The sequence below is a fragment of the Triturus cristatus genome, chromosome 4_1 (assembly GCF_964204655.1).
Source record: "Triturus cristatus chromosome 4_1, aTriCri1.1, whole genome shotgun sequence".
Classification (NCBI taxonomy): domain Eukaryota; kingdom Metazoa; phylum Chordata; class Amphibia; order Caudata; family Salamandridae; genus Triturus; species Triturus cristatus.
The window spans coordinates 879455954-879472795 of record NC_140585.1 but is presented as its reverse complement, the minus strand read 5'-3'; the positions used below and the strand labels follow the sequence as shown (position 1 = coordinate 879472795).

General features: G+C 47.9%; 1 protein-coding gene across 2 annotated transcripts in view; it reads right to left on the bottom strand.

Annotated features, from left to right (window-relative positions):
- The window catches only part of LRGUK (leucine rich repeats and guanylate kinase domain containing), a 397810-nt gene extending 383892 nt beyond the window's left edge, over positions 1-13918 (bottom strand). Inside the window, exon 1 of one of the 2 annotated variants that reach the window (XM_085653594.1) lies at positions 13577-13918. In XM_085653594.1, the coding sequence (XP_085509720.1) occupies positions 13577-13804 (228 nt within the window). In that variant the 5' untranslated portion in view covers positions 13805-13918. The remainder of the gene's footprint in view (positions 1-13576) is intronic. The other variant, XM_085653595.1, reaches the window with a different exon arrangement.
- Positions 13919-16842: the final 2924 nt, after the last annotated feature.

Genomic DNA, 16842 nt, shown 5'->3' with positions numbered 1-16842 from the left:
ACCACTTTTGCGGACCTGGGGCGCATCCTCCTTGACCTTCCGGGGGGGCTTCTGGTGGTTGGGGGGGACTTCAATGCTGTGGCTTCTGGGACTATGGATCGTTACCCCCCCAGGGACCTCCCCCGGGCGCAGGCGTGGCTGTCCGGCCTCTTAGATACACTGGGATTGGTGGACTGCTGGCGTTTAAAACATCCCACGCAGCTGCAGTACACTTTCCATTCGGGTGCCCATGGTAGCCTCTCGCGGCTTGATCATATCCTTGTCCCTGCCGCCTATGCTGGGAGAGTGGGAGAGGTGCGCCATCTGGCGCGGGGTATTTCAGATCACTCCCCGCTCCTGTTGCACTTTGATGTCTTCCCGAGGGGGGAGGGAAGGGTAGCTCCAATCAATGCCTGGTACCTGCGCGACCCCACTATTCGTGCTGACTTGATTAAATCCTTGCAGCGGTATTTTGAGGAGAATGTGGGGTCTGTCCCTTCGGCTATCTCCCTGTGGGAAGCCTTCAAGACAGTTCTTAGAGGGGAGGCCCTCTCCCTCATATCCCATGCCCGGAGGCGCGAGCAAGAGGAGGTGACCCGGGTGGAGGCCGAAATTGCTGAATTGGAGGGTGATCTAGAGGGTGGGGTGACGGATGCTGCACTACATGTCCTACAACTTAAGCAGGCGGCCTACAGGGCCCTCGTCACGGAGGCGGCCAGGGGCCTCTACAGAGAGCAACAGGGGCGACTGTATGATGTGGGTGATAAGGCTGGTAAACTGCTTGCATGGTTGGATAAAAAGGAGAGAGCGAGTCGTGTGGTCCCGTTGATTGAGAGGATGGATGGTGTACGTGTCACCGAGCCAGAAGACATTGTCTCTTGCTTCGCGGACTATTTCCGCGAGGTGTATTCCCCGGTCTCTCCCTGCTCGGAGGCGGATTCCCATGCCCTGCTTCGGGATATCGCGCTGCCCTCCCTTTCGGTGGAGGACAGGGAGTCGTTGGATGCTGCTCCCACCTCGGACGAAATTGCCCTCGCCATACGCTCGGTCGCATCTGGCAAGGCCATGGGCCCGAACGGCATCCCTATCGAGTTGTATAAGCTGCGACCGGATGTATTGGCGCCCCACCTCCGCGCGATGTTCCTGGCGGCCCACTCGCGGGGCTCCCTCCCGCCGGACCAGCGTCTGGCTACAATTGTGGTGATCCACAAGGAGGGGAGACCCCGAGACCGGGTTACATCCTATCGGCCTATCTCGCTCTTGAACGCGGAGCCCAAAATCCTCGCCAAGGTGCTTGCCAACCGGCTGGTCGGCGTGGTGGGCGATCTGGTCCACCAAGACCAGTCCGGCTTTATTCCCCATCGCAACACGGCCCTTAATCTGCGGCGCTTGCACGGGGTGCTCGCGCGTGTTCCGTTTGTGCGGGAGCCGGCCATCTTGGCGTCCTTAGACGCCACCATGGCGTTTGATACGCTTGAATGGCCATACATCTGGGCGATGTTGGCGAAATTTGGATTTGGGCCGGGGTTCATCAGCTGGGTCAAATTGTTGTATTCGGGCCCATTGGCGCAGGTGGTAGTGAATGGACGAGTCTCAGCCCCATTCGCGCTGGGACGGGGCACGCGACAGGGTTGCCCCTTGTCGCCGCTCCTGTTTGCAATGGCCTTGGAACCCCTGGCGGAGTGGCTGCGGTGGCACCCTTCCATCCGTGGTCTCCGTTGGACCCCCGAGTATGAGGACCGCGTGTCCCTCTATGCTGACGATATCCTTTTGTACCTAGCCTCCCCGCGCAAATCACTGATTGTCCTGGTCGACGTCCTGCGCTCCTTTGGCCGTAATTCGGGCCTCGTCATTAACTGGGCCAAATCATGTGTCTATGTGCTTTCCGGGGAGGCTCCCGTTCTCCCGCGGGGCTGTCCAATCCAGATTGCCTCGCAGGGATTTCGGTACCTGGGTGTCTATATCACGCTGGACCCGGAGGCCCGCTACGAGCGGAACTTGCTTCCCCCCCTCCAGCGCTTGAAGGAAGACGTCGTGCGCTGGCGGCGTCTGCCGCTTTCGCCGCTCGGCCGGGCGGCATTGTTTAAGATGATGTCATTGCCGCGCTTCCTGTACGCTCTTCAGAATACTATGGACTTAGTCCCGGCGCGCTACTTCCGCGAGGTGGAGAGTCTACAGCGCCGCCTTTTCTGGGACGGGAGGCCGCGTATAGCCCTGGCGAAGTTGACGCTCCCGTGGTACGACGGGGGATTGCCCTCCCGGATATTAAGCGGTATTACTGGGCCTCCCAGCTAGCTGCAATTAATCACGGCCTCTATGGGCCCGCTTTAAACCCGGCATTTGAAATGGACAAGATGCTCCTGCCCGGTGGCGATTACAATTGAGCGCTCTACTCTGGCGCGCCCGATCCCCGCTTGACGGGCCCCACGCGTGTCATGGTGCGAGTGTGGCACGTGGCCAATGCAGCTATGGGGTGGAAGGACCGTTTGACCCGGGCGTCACCGTTATATGCGCCGCAGCGGTTGGGTTCCCTGTGGACCTCGAAGGGCTTCGAGAAGTGGGACACGATAGGCATCAGTAAAGTGGGGGATCTCTGGACGAGGGGGGGATTCAAAACATTCGAGACGCTGCAGACGGAGTTTCAGCTGCAGGGCAGTGAATACTTTCGGTACTTGCAGGTCCGTCACGCACTGGGCTCCGTCTTCCCAGACGTCGCCTCCATCCCGGAGTCTTCCCCCCTGGAGGATAGAGTGCTAGACGGCCACGTTCCGGACAGCACGATCTCCCTCATTTACAAGAAATTGATCAATGACCGCTCGGGCTTGCTGACTGGCCTCCGCGAGGCTTGGGTTGCCGATGGGCTGGAGTTGGACGACGAGGACTGGATTTCCGCGGTGGCCTCTCCGAAGGAGGTGGCCATACCGGCTCGCCTTCGCTTCGTCCAGCTTAAGATACTCCACCGGGTTTACATGACGGGGCCAAGGCTTCTGCGTATGGGCTATACCGAGGATGGGTTGTGTAAGCGTGGGTGTGGTGCTTTGGCGACCTTTTTGCATATTCTGTGGGAATGCCCGAAGGTGGAGCGATTCTGGCGTGGTGTGCATGATGTCCTGCGAGTGGTTACGCATGTCGCGCTGTTGCCTGAAGCGAGGAGATGCTTGCTGAATATGTGGGAACCAAATGATTACTCGGTTCCGCAGACGCGATGGGTGACTCTGGGATATATGGTAGCTAAGCGTGACATCGCTCAGCTGTGGGGAGCCCAGAGGCCCCCGATGGTGTCAGCCTGGACAGAACACATGGACTGGTGCATGTTCCGAGAAAAGGTGGTGTATGTGGCGAGGGGTAAGCCTGGGGCGTGGGTGAAAGTATGGGGCCCCTGGAACGCCTACCGCGGGGGTATTTGCGAGCCACCATTGCTGCCTGCTGTCTCACCAGCTCCGTCCCCCTAGTTGACCCCCTCCCCCAGCCCCGGGCACAGTGTTCCCCCAGTCCTTGATCTGCTCCCCTTCCCCTCTTTAGATTCCTGTGGATGGTTGGGGTCCCCGATTTGAGGTGCACGTGCTGTTACTTTTGACTGCGGGTTGCCTTGCGGGTGTGGTTTTTTTGTGTTGTTGTGTTCGTATAAACTGAAACCGTATTGTGGGCTCAGAGTCATGTGGCCCACGTCCTTGATACCTCCTGATTTAATTCTCTGCTACGCCAAGTGCCTTTTCTGTACGTATGTCACATGCTCCTGTCATTCTAGCGGCCGGCCGGAAGGTTGTAGGCCCATACTTGTATATACTTGAAATTGCAATAAACGGTTTCAAAAAAAAAAAAATGTATTCTGGGATGTGTAGTTTTGGGTCAGCTTAGTTGATCCAGTCGAACTAACACCTACCTGAAAGCAATGATTGGTTAAATAAAGACACAACTTTGCGTCGGGTCCTCTGGTGTCAGTACTTGCTGTACTGCAAAGGGAGAATGCAGTGTGGCTGGGGCCCTGTGGTCTGCAAGGCAGAGCAGAGGCTTCCTAATGCTCCAGTCTATTTGTACAAATTAAGACACACTACAGCATATGGCCCAAGTGGCCCCTAATTACGGCTAAAGAAAACAAAAGTAACTTCCTCCATCCAGGAGAAACACATACCAGAGCTGCTGACATCACCGATTGCTTCCACAGACCTCTGTTAAAGCACAATATTTAACAACTGCTAAAGAACAAAGAGATTATTTAAGTAGCTGCATTAAAGTAACAAATAAACAAGGGACTGGTGCCCTCTCTGTCTTCAGTTATTATTGCCCTATAACTATAACTGATGATCCACATCCTTTTTAAAAACATTTTTCAAGCGTTTGCGGGGAAAAAAAGTCAAACACTTGAAACATGATTGTTTTCCGAGCATACAATGAGCATGTCTGCGCCACTGAAGTACTGGGATCTTGTTAGAGTGAGACCAGACACTCCTGGCAAGATCAGCGTGTTTCTTGTGCCTCCTAATCTGCTTGGCTCAGGCCTATTCCGCTTGCACTTAAAACTAGTGAAATCAAACATGCATTGCACATCTCTTTATTCTTTTCCAGGGCAGACTGCAATGCCTTCAAACTTTAAGCAGTAGCCCTCAGTCACCTGTGTCCCTTACTGGTGATCCTGGCAAGGGGCACCAGGGGAGCAGCAGCCCGGCAGAGATAACATAAGTCACTCGCATCAGTCATCTGTTTGCTTTTGCCTACTTTCTGATCAAACACGGGCACGCTTTCTGCTTACACTACCAGGGCTGCATCGTGAAGTCATCTGCTATTGAGATTAAGTATTGTGTACAGCACAGCCTTTTAAACCATATGCTGCTGCTACAATGTACATTTTATATATTGCGCTTCATTTCTTTCTTAAATTCATAGGAACGGCATAAAACAAAGTTTACGTAACTCATATGAGCATAAAGGTAGTACATGTGTTAGGATAATTTGTTGCCTCAAACACAGCCATTGCTTTTATACTCTTAGTAAGGGGTAAATGAATTTGTTTCTTAACTTTGCCTGGTCAGCCCTACCCCCCACCCCCCTTTTATGGCTCCGTTTGTTTACATCTTTGCCCAAGTTACTTTGAAAGTCTTAATGGCATCTTTATTGAAGACACTGCTGTGCATGCCTAACACAGGCACTCGGTTGAAATGAGTCATGTTGACAGGTGACTATGGAAGTGTGAATTGTAGAGAAAACCGATACCTGCTGATGTCTGCAGTTAGGGCTATGTTGACCCGGAGTTTATTGTGAAAACATGCATCTTATTAGCCAACCAAGGCAAACCTGTATCAGACGTGTGCATGCACACAACTAAAGCTTTCAGCCAGGATTTAAGGGCGCACTGGGTGAGAGGAGTCGGAGGGGGCGAGGATTGGCTGAAAGCACGAGTGCTTGCAGAAAAACAAAACCAGGAGCGGAGGGGCAAGGATAGGCTGAAAACACAAGCTGCAATCACTTGTGTTTTCAGCTGATCCTCATTTAGTTTGCAATCACTTGTGTTTTCAGTTGATCCTCGTTTAGCTTGCAAGCGCTTGTGTTTTCAGCGGATCCTCGTTATGTTTGCAAGCAACTAACGAGGATCAGCTGAAAAGCAAGCACTTGCAAACTAAACTAGGATCGGCTAAGTTAAGTGAAATAAAAGAGTGGCAAATAAATCTTTGGAACTTTGTAATATGTTAAATATTCAGCCCAAAACGGCCGCAAGGCTGAAAGATGAAGCAGCGGCACTTATGGGAAGTGCTTGTAAGCCTGTTAAGTGAACAAACAGCGCAATGCGGGTTAGGTGGGAGGAAAAAACAAAAAAGTGTGGCTGCAGGCTTGAAGGTTTGAGTCCCGGTGTGGGCTCAACATCCTGTGAATGTGGGCAAATTACTCGGGCAGCATGGAGGCTTTATTGAAGAATGCCCCTGCTTCACGGCAAAACCACCCGCTGCTGTGACCGCTTGCATACGAAACGCAGTGTGGGTGGAGGAGAAAAACAAAGTGCGGCGGACATGGAGGATTGAGTCTCGGCATGGGCTCAACAGCCTGTGAATTTGGACAAATCACTGAAGGAGCATGGTGGCTTTATGGACGGGGCCTCCGCTGCAGGCAAAACCACTCCCTCCTATCGGCAGCAGGCATGGAGGTTTGAGTCTAGGCTTGGGCTCAACATACTGTGAATTTGGGCAAAATACTGAAGCAGAATGGAGGCTTTATAAAAGGAGGACCCCGCTGCAGGCGAAATCACCCGCTTCTGTCGTTTATAACTCACCGGACACCCATAATAACCTCGGAGCCAGAATCCCGGGTTCACAAGCACAAAAAAAAAAAAAAACACGGGGCAATACATTCCATGCACGAGCAAATTACACACGAAAAATAGTTCCAAGACAAATACTTCAGCACATGAAAGGAGGTTTACAGTAGTTAGTCCATGCTGCATAGGCGTGCCAAAACAAATTAAGGAGGAACTAAAACACAGATTAACCTGTGAATAGGAAAGGATTTAAGCAGACAAGCCACTAAATCAATACAAACGCAATGGGAGGCAATGGGTGGAGTTTACCCACTGATACAGATTAGTAGATGTCTCGGAGAGACAGCGCATGCGCGCTGCCTAGGCGAGACCGACAAAACTACATGGCACACACCCCGTGTGCCATGACCCCAGACATTGCATGAAATATATGTAAGTCATGCTTAGTGCAGAACGTTCAGCCCTAAGGAAGGGTGCATTAAATTACATGTGTGGTCATATCTGCATGAGCAGATATGTGCCAGTGTTGTCTAGTTCAATTACTAGATAGTACAAGTGAACAGGGAAGCCATCTTAGGTATATGTACTGGGCACTGGTCATTGTAAGTTCCCCAGCTACATAATAACTTCACTGAAACCTCTGGTGTTTGGTATCAAACACCCTGCCTTAATAAATCCATACTGATGCCAGTAGGGGTTCATTGTGATATGCACACAAGGACACCTCCTCTAAGCAGGATGGCTAGTAATAATCATATCAAGTCAGAAGGCTTCAAAGTCCTTTGATATGCGAACCCGGCTTTCCCCAGACAGACAGGGGAAATCCACCCCCTGCCCAAGGCCTATTCGGCACCAGGAGAGGCAGGAAAATTAGCCAGTCAAGAGGTGTGTTCAGTATCAGGCAAGTTACACCCCTAAGGTGGGCTACCTGAAGTGAACACGAAAATTAGAATTCCAACATCTTGGTTTTTTGTTGAAATAAGATCCAAGATTCAGTTAATTGACTTACTGTTACAGCTCCATGGCCACAAAAGCTGAAGAAGCCTGCCTTAGCGAGTTGGTAGCCACAATCGCTTGACTGCCACTGAACGATGAAGTGCAGCCTGAGAGACCACGTCTTAACACTTAAAAGCTGCACCAGAGTCTGCTGTACCCAGGACAGTCACTGCAGTGCAGTTTGGTCACCCAAAACGTCCACTAGCCTCAGTTTAAGGGAACCACTGGTTTTGCTGTAACCGGAGACCAGTAGACCAGCGGGAACTGGCTTTTGGCTGGACTTCAATCAGACTACGAGGGACATCAACCCCTTTGGCCAAAGTTGCCCCACAGTGTTTGTGGATGAAGGGGTGGCCCCAAGAAGACACCTGTCATTGGAACAGTATCTGCAGCATCTTCAGCATCTTGTATCCCTTGCATCAGTGCCACTCCCTTGACGCCTATGGCGGTTTGCACATAGAGCTTGGAATTGGACTGGAGACTGCTTTAACTACAAGGCAACTGTCCTCCTAGGATTTATTGGCTCCTGTGACTTGCTCCCTGACAGAGATGGTAGCCCAAAGCAGGCTGGAGTAAACAAACACACCTTTACAAAGGATGTACGATGTTACAACGCGTACCGTTACATCGCGGTCGTTACAACGACTGCGATGTTACCACGCCATGCCTTTACAACGCAAGTCTTTACATCGACTTGCACTAGATGGCGTGCTAACATTAGAAAAGCGTAATTTACTATTCCAACCCCAGTCCACTTAACAGTAGGGAAGGTGTTGGGATAGTAAACTACACTATTTGTAATGTTAGCACGCCATCTAGCGCAAGTCGATGTAAAGACTTGCGTTGTAATGGCATGGCGTGGTAACATCGCAGTCGTTGTAACGATTGCGATGTAACTGCATTGCGGTGTACTAACCGCGATGTAAAGGTTGTTCCCCCTTTACAAACATTTTCAAAATGTTTCCAAATAACCACTAATCGTAGAAGTTGCCAATGCTTGTTTACGATTTGAATCGAAAGCAGAAATTCTTTTTTTGCTTAGTATTGTATATTTAGAGAACCTTATGGTGGATTTGTTTGTTTTGGTGTCCAAAAACTCATAAGATTAAGAGCTATTTTTATAAATTGGTGTTGGATCTCCTTTTTGTCGTATTTCTTCCTTGTTTAACTGTTTTGGTACTTTAAAATGTTTTGCACTTGTTCCTTTGACAAAGCCTGACTGCTCGAAGCCACAGATACCCTTGGTGAAGCTAAGGTTTTGTAAATGAGCCTGACTAAAACCATGATGAATTTGCACTTTTTTTTTTAACATGGCGAAGTCGCACAACCACACCATTCAATAAACCACTCTTCTCACACATAGCAAATATTGACTCCTCGCAAAAGCATTGCTGAATCCATAGGCGAACTGTTGGACCTTGCCCTCTCTGCAGGGTCACCCCCAAACTTTTTGGCTTCACTTATCCTATTTTTGCTGAATTTGTTTTTGTTGGCCTTAGGACTCTGTTCACTTTACCACTGCTAACCAGTGCTTAGGTGCTCTCTCTTTTAAAGGTGGTAGAATTGGCTTACACCCAATTGACACATTTAATGTACTTGTACGTCCCTGGTAAAGTGGTACTACATGTATCCAGGGCCTGTAAATAAAATGCTACTAGTGGGCCTGCAGCACTGATTGTACCACCCACTTAAGTAGCCTATAAAACATGTTTCAGGCCTGCCATTGCAGGCTGTGTGTGCAGTTTTAAACTACCATTTCGACCTGTAAAAAGAAACCATTTTCCAGTCCTAAACCTTTCTTTTGTAATACATATAAGTCACCCCTAGGGTAGGCACTAAACAGCCCATATGGCAGTGTGAAATGTATTTAAAACATTGAACATGTACATTTTATATGTCCTGGTAATGAAAAACACTTCCATTTGGTTTTCCACTACTGTGAGGCCTACCGCTCCCACAGGATAATCTTGGGCTAACTTATTACATTTAATAAGAGATACGTTTCAATTAGGAGCAGCCAGAATGTCGAGTTTGGTGTCTAAAGAATTGTAATTAAAACCCCTCTTTAATGGCAAAGTCGAATTTCAAGTAACAGTTCTGAAAAGCCCACTTTTAGAAAGTTAACATTTTGTTGTCCCAACTGTTTGGTGCCTGCAGCCTGTTCCTGGGTCACATGACTGGTTGTAGTTGGCAAATGGACTTTGTTTATTACTTTCAAACAGCCACACATAAGAGGGATTGCGTGTATCTGATGGACCATCAACTGGCAGGATGGGGGGCAAGCTGTGCACAGCCCCACTTGCAAGTGAATAGGCTATGTCGTGTCTTCACACAAAGGACTTGTCACCACTGCATTTTTCATGCAGCCAGCATGGAGTCAGTGCAGGGGAGTCAGAACACTTCTAGGACGTTAAAGGGGAGTTCTCTAGAAAACATCTACTTCACAGAAGGCACCAGGTATAAATAATGAACCTTCAGACCCAATTCTTCAATACACTCCTGGACCTGTGTATACCACAGAAGATGGACTGATGTGCTGTCAGAAGGACTGCTGGACTGCTATCCTGCTTCCTGGGAAGGAAGACTGGACCTGCACCCTTCATCCCAGACTGAAACGACTCCAAGAGTCAGCTGACTGACCTCCTGTTTTGAGCTAAAGGGACATAACAAGTTCCAGAGGCTTCCTGCAGCTGCCCTGCTGGCCTGCTGCCTGGACCTGCCTGAGCCCTGCTGGTCTCTGCTGGAGTGAATTCCTGACCACCAAAAGGTGCCCCTCAGATCCTTGGCCCTTGGTGCAGCCTAAGTTGCACTTCCTCTTCAAAGAAAAGGAGAAATCCTGACATTTTGGGCTCTTCACAAAAAGGCCAGTTTGCGCCAATATCTTGACATCCGTTTACGCAAAGTTCCGGCGAACCCAACACTTCACGTCACATTGACTGCTAATGACGCCCGGCAGCGGAGATCTGCCCTTCATGCTACAGCATCGACAGCTTGCGGTGACTGCCAACGTGAACCTCCAGCAATGACCGTCCGGGACGCCTGACAGAATCTTTGAGCTACAGCAATGACTGTCCAGGACACCCAGCCTGCTTTTCATGCAACATCGACGACCATCCGTGATACTCTGAAACCGGTCCTAGGATGCTTGTTTCCGGTCCAGGGAGGACCTGGCTTGGCAGTTCGGGCTGGACTGTTCCCGTGAGGCACAGGGTCAAGACTGATTTGCATATGGCCAGGTCTTAACTGGGGTGGAATGGTGAGCAAATGAATGATGGATTTAACCCAGAACTCTTGACTGGGGGTGAATGTTTTGATTTGTTCTGCATTCCGTCCATCAATTGTGTGTCTTTTGCTTTCTCGCCAGAAGTGCGCCAGGTATGCCCAGACGTGGGTCCTGGGCTCACTGTGCCACTGGAATCAAGCTATCCTGGCTGAAGAGGGGTGAAACCCCGAAACTGGTTCTAGGATGCTTGTTTCCAGTCCAGGGAGGACCTGGCTTGGCAGTTCAGGCTGGACTGTTCCCATGAGGCACAGGGTCAAAACTGATTTGCATATGGCCAGGTCTAAACTGGGGTGGCATGGTGAGCAAAGGAATGATGGATTTAACCCAGATCTCTTGACTGGGGGTGAATGTTTTGATTTGTTCTGCATTCCGTCCATCAATTGTATGTCTTTGGCTTTCTCGCCCTAAGTGCGCCAGGTATGCCCAGAGGTGGGACCTGGGCACACTGTGCCACTGGAATCAAGCTATCCTTGCTGAAGAGGGGTGAAACCCCGAAACCGGTCCTAGGAGGCTTGTTTCTGGTCCAGGGAGGACCTGGCTTGGCAGTTCGGGCTGGACTATTCCCATGAGGCACAGGGTCAAGACTGATTTGCATATGGCCAGGTCTAACCTGGGGTGGCATGGTGAGCAAAAGAATGATGGATTTAACCCAGATCTCTTGACTGGAGGTGAATGTTTTGATTTGTTCTGCATTCCGTTCATCAATTGTGTGTCTTTTGCTTTCTCGCCCTACCTGCGCCACGTATGCCCAGACGTGGGTCCTTGGCTCACTGTGCCACTGGAATCAAGCTATCCTGGCTGAAGAGGGGTGAAACCCCGAAACCGGTCCTATGATGCTTGTTTCCGGTCCAGGGAGGACCTGGCTTGGCAGTTCGGGCTGGACTATTCCCATGAGGCACAGGGTTAAGACTGATTTGCATATGGCCAGGTCTAAACTGGGGTGGGCTGGTGGGCAAAAGAATGATGGATTCAACCCAGATCTCTTGACTGGGGGTGAATGTTTTTATTTGTTCTGCATTCCGCCCATCAATTGTGTGTCTTTTGCTTTCTCGCCCTAAGTGCGCCAGGTATGCCCAGATGTGGGTCCTGGGCTCACTGTGCCACTGGAATCAAGCTATCCTGGCTGAAGAGGGGTGAAACGCCGAAACCGGTCCTAGGATGCTTGTTTCCGGTCCAGGGAGGACCAGGCTTGGTAGTTCGGGCTGGACTGTTCCCATGAGGCACAGGGTCAAGACTGATTTGCATATGGCCAGATCTAAACTGGGGTGGCATGGTGAGCAAAAGAATGATGAATTTAACCCAGATCTCTTGACTGGGGGTGAATTTTTTGATTTGTTCTGCATTCCGCCCATCAATTGTGTGTCTTTTGCTTTCTCGCCCTGAGTGCGCCAGGTATGCCCAGACGTGGGTCCTGGGCTCACTGTGTCACTGGAATCAAGCTATCCTGGCTGAAGAGGGGTGAAACGCCGAAACCGGTCCTAGGATGCTTGTTTCCGGTCCAGGGAGGACCTGGCTTGGCAGTTCGGGCTGGACTGTTCCCATGAGGCACAGGGTCAAGACTGATTTGCATATGGCCAGGTCTAAACTGAGGTGGCATGGTGAGCAAAAGAATGATGAATTTAACCCAGATCTCTTGACTGGGGGTGAATGTTTTGATTTGTTCTGCATTCCGCCCATCAATTGTGTGTCTTTTGCTTTCCAAGTTAAGCCTGACTACTTTTGTGCCAAGCTACCAGAGGATAAGCACATGTTAGTTTGGGGTTTGATTGTGCCTCACCCGGCCAGAGATTGTAGTTGTTCCTAACTAGGGTCTTCCCCACGCCCCCCTCCCAACCATTAACCCTATTTCCAATGCTATCATTATAACTCTTAAGGGGGATTCTTATTTAAACCTGTTTACCTACTGAGTAGCCATGTATATATGATATGTCTCATATTATTCAGACTTGTTGGATAACTGCGGATCGTGCTCTTTGGGTGAAGCCTATATTGGCTTACTACTGGTCATGTTTCACACAGTTGCTGAAATTTCAAACGTGAATTGCATGAAGTGATATATTTTTATTACTAAAACCTTTAATAGAAATATTTTAAAAAAGCAATGCCTATATTGTTTTCCACACCTCATGCATGATTTATAGTAGGGGAGGGGCACATCAGGAGAGGGGAAGGCGGTGGGGGGCACACTGACGTGGGGAGGGAGGGGGGGGCCCGCATGGGCAGGATGATTATTCTCCTGGATATTGGATGGCAACACTGTATGTAGAGTATCCTCTTTGAAGGGGGGGGGGGTAGCGGGGCTTGTATTGAGTTGATGCTATGAAAACAATAAAAAATGTTTCAAAAAAATATATATATATATATTGTTTTCCACACCTTTTCCAATGTGCATGGTAGCAAAGTAATACCTCTTCTCACCACTAAATTTGCTTGACTATGAGGAGACCTCCAGGAGGGATGTCTGATAGGAAACGAGGCAAATAGTTGTATAACATAAATCTGTATCTGGGTAAGTATCAACAAACAAATTTTCCAATTCTCGGGTACAAGAGACATTAAAAACTATTTGCTTGGTGCTAGTTACCCAATTCATCATTAGGAAGATCTTAATGGAAAAAACGTCATTGTTGATACTGATCAATCTACAATTTTATAGACCGTTAATAATCATACCATATTTATAATCACAATAATAGGAATTATGAAAACACCGTTACTGCTTTTCAATCATATGAATAATGAGCATGTTAATACTAGAAAATTAAATAATTCAAATATAATTGATGTATACGTTTATAATAAAACCAATACTAACGAAAATTGCATTAACTATATTGTGAATAAAATTATATCAGTCTTATTATGTCATCGAATGTCTGTATGAATTATTATTACAGTATACTGTGCAACAATACTATCATTTATAACAACAAGGAAAATGATAACAATTCTGACAGTAATACGAGTATGACATTAATGTTTTGATTATGATCGTAGGAAAGCTAGCATTAACAGCATTAATGGTAACAGCACTGTTATAGGAATAATACGCCCTCTGAGGTGCTACTCACATTTACCGTCACCATGGAGAGTTCCTGCTCGCTGTCCTGGCTCTCCGTGTCACTTTCTTCCTCTTCGGAGCTCCCCCCGCAGCTTGGGGAGCTGCCGCTTTCTCTCTGCATCCAGGAGGCGGGGAGGGGCTGAGGATCCCCAGAGAATGGTGACAAGGGTGCGGAGATTCGTAGGAACTCGTCGGACTGGGCCCAGCCAGGAGTCAGGGACACTAAAGATGCGGCCATGATTCCGCGGTTGACGGGGTACAGGGGGGAGATGAGGGAGTGCTCCTAAATCCTCCGGTCTGCTCTCCCAAGGGATCACTAATGTCAACACGGCGCCGCCATCTTGTTTACTGCGTGGTCGCCTAGAAACTGGCGTGAGGAGGTGTGTTACGAAAGCATGGTTGCCATCTTGGAATGGGGAACTCTTACTCATTCAACTAAACACTGTAAACGAAGTGAATTATTTACAGTTCTCTAAAGCATACTCGAGTAACCAGTATTTCCACCGGATTGCCCAGTGGTCGTTACTGTGTATTTTCAGTCTTTACATTGCGTTTTGGACTCATCTACATTTAATTTTATTTGATATGAAGTGAGTTACCGCCGATTAACTAAAACACTACAGAAACATATTCACTTCAACGTTCTTAAATACACACAATATGCAAGAATATTTTCGTGAAACCGCCCTCTCAAATATGCGCTAAGCACCGTTTCAAACTGATTGTCTAATTTACTTTCCGATCATTCACACTTCCTATTTCCAGTATTGTAAAGTTAGTGTGGGGGCACTGAAGCACTTGCTTACTGGGCAGTGGGCACCATATGCGGCTGGAAACATGTCTTTGTTCTTTTCCTATGTGGGAACCACCTTAGTCCTTTAGGTAGTGACAGACAGTCGAGTTCTGAACCGTTCACCTACAAATCATAGTTATCAGGTGTGTAAGTCTAATTAGTTCAATGGAAGACCCAGAATGCATTACGCTATCATATACAAATAAAGGACTAGAAAGTGTCCTTAATGACTTGGATGTGGCCACTATAAATGGGAAGTGTTTCCATGACATGCTTGATGACCTAACATGCTTGATGACCATTCTGAAATTTGTACTCATGTGTATTATTATAAAATCAGGACTGTAAGACCTAGAACGCAAAGCAAAATACCAGAACTGGATGAGCTGCTTATGCATGCATTTTGAAATTCTGTCCTGCTCCTCCGTCAAATAATTATTTCCAATTTGTTGAACACTAATGACTGAAGCACAGAGAGAAGGAGCATGTTATGATGAGTGCTCCGAAGAAAGACCAGGAAACATCAAGTAAGGCACTGAAGTTTACTCGTAGCACAACCTGGCATCCGGCTACCTCCACGACCCAGCTGCAACTGTCAGTCGTGGAGTGTCGTCAACCTCACATTCTAGGCACAAGCATAGAGAACACAAAGAACATGAACGCTCCAAACAAGGTAAGAGTACCTCAAGAGCTCTAACCAAGGTAAGTATACAAATCTACATAAGTATACATCACAACACATCCTCTCCCTTTAATAATAAAACAAGAACACAAAAGAGAGAAAGAAAAGAAGAAGGGGAAACAACAAACTGCCACAGATAGAGAGAAACAAAGAAAAGAAAATGCACTAAAGTAAACATTCATTATCTAACATAATCCTGAAGGTATCCTGGTGGTCTGCGGTTTCTAACACCCAACTCAACAACAGGAGAGTTAGACCACTCAACCTGATCCTCCCCCCTGAATCCCTGAGGAGAAGAACACAACTCATTGGAATGTGAAACGTCTTCAGTACATTTAGAACATGAATCATTCTTGACCACACTGTCAGGCAAAAACATCACACCAGAACAGCTTCCGTTATCTTTGCAAGTTTTGTCAAAAGAACCACCTTTCTAATATAATGCCACTCTGCGCAAATTCCAACGTTCTCCCTTCAATGACAACAAAATACCTTCCTACACTGACAACACAACAAGGTCCTTTCAACTTGGTAAGACCACCTTTAATCCTTCCAGTTTTCAATTTGACCCAGTCACCAACCGAGATCTTAGAAGAAAGAACTTCAATGGTGCATTCACCTCCAGAAGACACCCAACCCTTAAGCCAAGATGGAACAAGGAGAAAGCCAGGAAGACTCCCTCTCATAATAAAAAATGGGGACTTGAAGGTAACACTGTGAGGAGTCGTGCAATAAGCCCATAGCATGTCTTGAACAAGACGACTGGGAGACAAACCGTTGGCTAAAGCAAGTTGCAAAGTACCTTTAATAAGTCGATTCGCCCTTTCCACAATACCATTACCCATCGGATTGTAAAGAGAGGTACATGAATGTTTCACACCACACCTTTCCAAAAAACAACGCATTTCACCGGAGGTGAGTTGAGTCCCATTATCCGTAAGGAGAACTTGAGGAATACCTTCACGTAGAAACAAAGTCTCCAACACTGTAATCGTTGACTTCGTTGTAACATCCTTCAAAAACTCGAGATGCAACCATCGCAAGTGTACATCCAGAAATACAGCAGCAAACCGCATATCCAAGGACAATTCCGAAAGAGGCCCAATAAAATCAAGACAAATGGTATGCTATGGTTCACCAGGATCGTCAATGTGACCCATACAGCTCTGTGGACCAACTTTTAATCTCTTCTCACTCTCTTTACAGAGAGTACAATTAACCATCCATTCTCTGATTTGATCATCCATGGCAGGCCACCAAAATTCTTGCTTTATGCGCCTGATGGTCATACCTTGGCCCAGATGACCCTCATGGGCAAGTTTAAAGATGTGTAACCTAATGGCACTCGGAGGAACACATCTCTCACCTCTCATAATTACATCCTTACCACTCAGAGAAAGTTCATCTAGCAACTTCCAATAGGGCCTAAGTGGAGCTGAGACCATACTCTCACGGGGTGAACCTTTCTTAATGAGAGTTAAAACATCTTGCAGAACTGAATCTCCAATAATGGCTTCAGACCACTGTGCCTTCGAAAAAGATCCTAAACTGCATTCACAAACATCAAAAACAAAGGCAACAGCCTCTTCACTTTCCAGCTTGTTGACAATGTCCTTGTCTACAGTTTCCCAATCATGTGACATGTGTGATAAGCAATCAGCTTGTAGGTTTCTCCAACCCTGAATAAACTCAATATCATATAGATATTCCTGTAACCTTGCAGCAAACCTATCTAGACATGCTGATCCCTTTCCCGCACCCCCTGCAGACAAAATTTTCATTAAAGGTTTGTGATCAGTCC